Consider the following 5,870-nt stretch of genomic DNA (forward strand, 5'->3'; position numbering starts at 1 on the left):
TCTGTCTCTCTGTCTCTGTCTGTCTGGCGAGCGCACACGTCCTATAGCAAAAACCTCTGAAATAAATAAATAAAAATAATGGAAATTTTTTTTTTAAATTTCTATTCATCTTTTAAGAGTTTCATTATGAGAGATTTTTAAGACATTGGAAGAAAGTATGAGGATACTACTATCAAGCTTAAGAAATGTTTTCGATGCAAGAGAGCCATATATGTGTGTGTGTGTGTGTGTGTGTGTGTGTGTGTGTATATATGTAATATATATTGTTATATATTATATATATTCTTTTTGATTGGATCTAGTTCTAGAGACACTTTATATTCCTTTTTCTCTCTAAAAATAAGATTCCTTTTTCTCTACTAAAAATAAGATTTAAAGTTGTTCATTAGGCAAACAGTTCTGTGCTTATTATGATGAAATTATATACTCCTAATGGCTGTAAACACTATTTTATGTGTATTATCTGTGTAATAAGTTTTATGATTTCTAATTACATTATTTCTTTAATATTTAGTTTCTATGCCTTTGCATATGTCAACCTGGGTTATAATGAAGAACATTGTTGCTAAAAATGGATTTTCCGGATTATTTACAGGTAAAACTATTTGCTTGGTTGAAACATTGAATAAAATGGTTATTTCTTTTTTTTTTTTTTTTTTAATGTTTTCTTTTCTCCCATAGAGGGTGTGCACTTGCAAGAAGAACAGAGACAGAAAGAGGGAAAGTTAGAATTCAAATCCAGAGGAGATGGCTATACCACAGCCTCTTCTGCCCCATTCTTCTCTTGAGATTTTGGGCATGCAGGCACACCTGGCTGGCATGATTTTCAAGCCACCAGGTCTGGGACTTGAACCATCGTCCACCATGTGGGAGTCTAGCACCTTAACCATCACACCACCTGCTGGCTCCCTGGAATGGTTACTCTTTAATCTGTTACCTTCTAAAATTAACTTTAAGGAGAAGTTTATAGGTAACAATCACATTATTTTTTCCTAAATGTCTTTGCTATAAGTTCAAAGTAATAGTAAGTAACAGTAGATTAACTACCAATAAAGATAATATTTCTATATAATGTAATTATATATATCTAATGAGACTGAATTAAGGAACTTTAGAGTGAGCAGTTTGGCCTGTCATTTGCTACTAATGTATGGTACAAAATTTGATATTATCTTTCTATTTAATGAATGAATGAATAAATGTTTAGAGATTTTTGCTAGAGGGCATGTGTGCTTGCTGCAGAGACAGAGAGAGACAAAAGTGAGACATCTCTTCGCTTGGAAGGACCAGCAGTTAGTGTAATGGCTATGTCGCTGAACTCCCATGTAGTCGACCACGGTTCAAGTCCTGGACCTGGTGGCTTAAACTCACACTGGGCACATGTGCGTGCATGCCCAAGATCCCGAGAGGAAAATGGAGGAGAAGAGATTGCAGCGTGGCCATCCCCCCTGGGGGGGTGATTTCTCATTTTCTGTCTCTCTGTCTTTCTCTGTCTTTCTGGCGAGTGCACGTCTTCTATAGCAAAACAAAACAAAACTCTCAAAAAAAAAATATATATATATATATCTCCATGGGGATTGGCCACACTGCAGTCCCTTCTCCTCCATTTCCTCTAGGGATTTTGGGTACACATGCACACATGCCCAGGGTGAGTTTCAAGCCTTTGACTATGGTACTTGAATCATGGTTGGCCATGTGGAAGTCCAGTGCCTTAATCACTATACCATCTGCTGGCCCGACATATCTTTTTATTTAATTTGATCATTATCAGACTAAAGCTGAACAAATTATATTTAAAAAATAAGGTGAAATTTGTTCTGATTATTTTTTCTCTTTCCTTTTCAGGCCTAATTCCTCGCTTAATTAAAATCGCTCCTGCTTGTGCTGTTATGATCAGTACATATGAATTTGGAAAGGCTTTTTTTCAAAAACAAAATGTTCGAAGGCAGCAATACTAATGATACTGTTTCAACTTGAAGTAATACTACAGCCAAATAAGATGGAGATTCTTTAGGCAAGAACTTTTTTTTCACCATTTTTCTCTTACAATGATTTATGTCTGTCTCTCCTTTAATTTTGGTGAATAGTAATTTCTACTCTAATCACAATTCAAATTATAAAATAAATTTAATCTATTTTTGAAGATATTGAAAAAGATATTTTAGAAATCACAACCATTAAGCATCCTTAGAAAGAAACATTATTCTTTAGCAGTGAAAGCAACTATGAGCATTCAATGTTATATGTTTCAGTGTAACTTAATCTTACTGGGAGTGTCACATAATTCAGAACTTTTTAAATTGTTTGCTAAATGAAATGTAGATCGAGAAGAAAAAAAGTTTAAGTTTTACACACATTTAAATCATGTACATGGATATTTCAGTAAAGCACATAGTAGAAGGCAGTCAATAAATAGCATTATTCACATTTACCAAATATCACCTGCTGTTTTCTTTAACTTAAGTGCATTCACTTTTCCCCCATTACTGTTTTAAGGCATTACATGCATTAGGATTTTTGTGATCAAAGACATGCCTATTTTATCTTTATAAACCAAAATGTAATCGTATGTGGAGAATGGATCCTGCCATTTCTGATAAAGACTCTGTATTATCTACTATTTCTGCAAGTGAGGGAGTTTATACTGATTGTAATAAATGTCCACTTCAGTCAAACTTGGGTGTGCAGTATAAAATCCCACCATAGAACAGTGGAGCTTTCTAGGTTATTTCCATTGGCTCATTCTAACAAGGGAAAGATCATTTCAGAATCACAGTATATTTCCATAATGCCCCTTGGTTTCGTGCTATCTCACATGAGTATGCTAGACTAAGAGGCTAAATAAGTTGTTTCTTTAAATAAACTGTTTTCAGTCACAGTATCAGACTAAGTAATTTCACTTATGACTGTATGTAAGAATGAGGTAAAAAGATATGATCGAAGGACAAGAAATTTTGTATGTTGGGTTGTTGGGAAAGTCATGATGCATTTTTTTCGAAAAACATCTCATGATTTTCCCAACAACCTAATATTTTTGTTTTATTTTCTTAGGATGTATATTCTATGAGAAAAAGCACTTTATTATAATCTGTGTAATTTATGAAAATGTGATGCATTCCCCCCACTAACATACAATAATTTATTTAGGTGACAAATCTTCTTTAGTGTTGGTGAGAGAAGTAATGTATTTTGTACTGTAGTAGGAAAGTATTTTTATGTTTCACCAGAAATAAACTATATATAGTTTGTTATTTTTTTGTTTATTTTATCCTGTATTGATTTGTCTTAAATTTGGAACATACATATAAATATTAATGACTTTTATTTTTGTTAATATATTTTATGCTTTTTTCAAATTGTCATGATTCTAGCTACATATTTTCATATAAATTACGTAATGTTACAAAAGGTCTTCAAAAGTTCATGGAAGATGTATTATAAAAAATAATCCATGGATTTCAAAGATTTTTTTTGCACCAAAATTTGAATTTTTTTAAAGAGATTTTTGCCAGAGGGCACCTATGCTAGCTGGGGGGAGAAGGAAGAAGAAACAGTGAGTGGGAAAGAGAGAAATCACCCCTACCAGTGGGGATAGCCATGCCATGATCCCTTTTCCTTCATTCTTTTCCTGGGATCATGGGCATGCATGCACATGCTCCAGGCATGATTTTCAAGCCACTGTGTCCAGGACTTGAACTGTGGTTGACCATGTTGGAGTTCAGCAAAGTAACCACTATGCCATCTGCTCTCCCCCTAAAAGTTGAATCCTAATTCTATTTTTCATGAACATTTGAAGTTCCTTTGTATATGAAAGTTTATCCTGAACACTGCTGTTTAACAGTAAATTTAAAATTTATGTTGGCTTTACTATGCTTCTTTTTGAGAATTGATGGGTAGAAAAAGGCAAGGAAAATTATTACTGTGCTATTAAAAGGCAGTCATGGGACCAACTGATGGCATAATGGTTACATCACTGGACTCCCCCCCAGTCGACCCCAGTTTGAGTCCTGACCCGGTGCCTTAAAACTCACAGCAGGCACATTGTGCATGCTCAAAATTCTAAGAGGAGAATGGAGGAGAAGGGATTGCAGTGCAGCCATCCCCCCAGGGGTGATTTCTCGCTTTCTGTGTCTCAGTGTACATTCCCTATAGCAAGAATCTATTTTAAAAATGAATATATGAAAAATAAAAGACAGTCACATATTTCAACTTAATATCACCCATATGGGTTCACTCATTGGCGCAGTAGTAATGTACTGCTCAGTGATGCTGGATCCATGCAGAAGATACTGGATTTGGTTCCCCGGTTGACCTGTGTATGCCAGGTGTGTGTGCCCATAATCCTCACTGGCTGAGTAGGCTGGGGTGTGGAGGATTATGGTATGAGATCCTGTTGAGGGTGCTTCTTTAGCTCTCTCTTGCTCATTTATCTCTCTTTTGCTCATGAAAGAAATAAACTTAAAAAAAAAAAATCACCCATAAATACCAGAATAGTTTCTATATCCACCTACTAGCCCCAAACTGACCTGAAGAAAATTCTTATGTATGAATAAAGCAAGTTAAATAAATCTACCACCTAGTTTTTCTTGCACATATTAGATGTAATATATCTGGATGAAAGAAGGTTGAATTAAAGCTTACTGTACTTATGTGGTAAAGAAGCGATAGTACTTTTAAAATATAAAGAGTTTGTTAGAAATTATTTCAGCATTTTTGCCTTAATAATAACTTCATTTTTTTAACTGAAAGAGTACCTTGATAAACTTTAGTCCATAGAATAATGAAATATTAAAATTTAACTTTCTTCCAGAGTTGTATATTGTAATATAATTGAAATATAATTGCCAGTATTTAACATTCCCATATTTCACTTCAAATTAGTACACAAATTTAACTTTCAGCCATATGGCCACCCAGGCTTTTCAACTTATAGGTTGCAGGAATTGCAACATTTGCAAACATATACCACTGTTCTTGGTAATGTAATGTTTATAGAAGAAAATAATTTTTATTCCATTAATAGTAATGTCAAATGTTGTTATACAATTAATTACTTAAATGTAAAATTTCTAAGTAATGCCTTAAATATTCAAGAATTAGAAGTTTGTGATCTTTAATATAATACACTTTTGATTTTTAAAAAAAAGTAGGTATAGGGAACCAGCAGTTAGCGTAATGGCTATGTTGCTGGACTCCCACGTAGTCGACCGCGGTTCGTGTCCCGGACCCGGTGGCTTAAAACTCACGCCGGGCGCGTGTGCGTGCGTGCCCAAGATCCCGAGAGGAGAATGGAGGAGAAGGGATTGCGGCGTGACCATCCCCCCTGGGGGGTGATTTCTCGCTTTCTGTCTCTATGTCTCTCTCTGTCTGTCTGGCGAGCGCACGCGCCCTACAGTGAAAATCTCTCCAAAAAAAAAGAAAAAGCACTTTATTATAATCTGTGTAATTTATGAAAATGTGATGCATTCCCCCCACTAACATACAATAATTTATTTAGGTGACAAATCTTCTTTAGTGTTGGTGAGAGAAGTAATGTATTTTGTACTGTAGTAGGAAAGGATTTTTATGTTTCACCAGAAATAAACTATATATAGTTTGTTATTTTTTTGTTTATTTTATCCTGTATTGATTTGTCTTAAATTTGGAACATACATATAAATATTAATGACTTTTATTTTTGTTAATATATTTTATGCTTTTTTCAAATTGTCATGATTCTAGCTACATATTTTCATATAAATTACGTAATGTTACAAAAGGTCTTCAAAAGTTCATGGAAGATGTATTATAAAAAATAATCCATGGATTTCAAAGATTTTTTTTGCACCAAAATTTGAATTTTTTTAAAGAGATTTTTGCCAGAGGGCACC

The 5,870-nt window shown here is 34.2% G+C and overlaps 1 protein-coding gene across 3 annotated transcripts in view; it reads left to right on the plus strand.

The window, feature by feature from the left end:
• SLC25A40 (solute carrier family 25 member 40) overlaps nucleotides 1-3,251 on the plus strand; it is a 48,291-nt gene extending 45,040 nt beyond the window's left edge. For 2 of the 3 annotated variants that reach the window (XM_027769079.1, XM_027769078.1), the window contains 2 exons: nucleotides 515-595; nucleotides 1,846-1,977. In XM_027769079.1, coding sequence (XP_027624880.1) covers nucleotides 515-595; nucleotides 1,846-1,958 — 194 coding nt within the window. In that variant the 3' untranslated portion in view covers nucleotides 1,959-1,977. Of the gene's footprint in view, nucleotides 1-514; nucleotides 596-1,845 lie in introns of all 3 variants that reach the window. The other variant, XM_006170483.3, reaches the window with a different exon arrangement.
• Nucleotides 3,252-5,870: the final 2,619 nt, after the last annotated feature.

This window comes from Tupaia chinensis, unplaced genomic scaffold, assembly GCF_000334495.1.
Source record: "Tupaia chinensis unplaced genomic scaffold, TupChi_1.0 Scaffold148587_1, whole genome shotgun sequence".
NCBI lineage: Eukaryota > Metazoa > Chordata > Mammalia > Scandentia > Tupaiidae > Tupaia > Tupaia belangeri.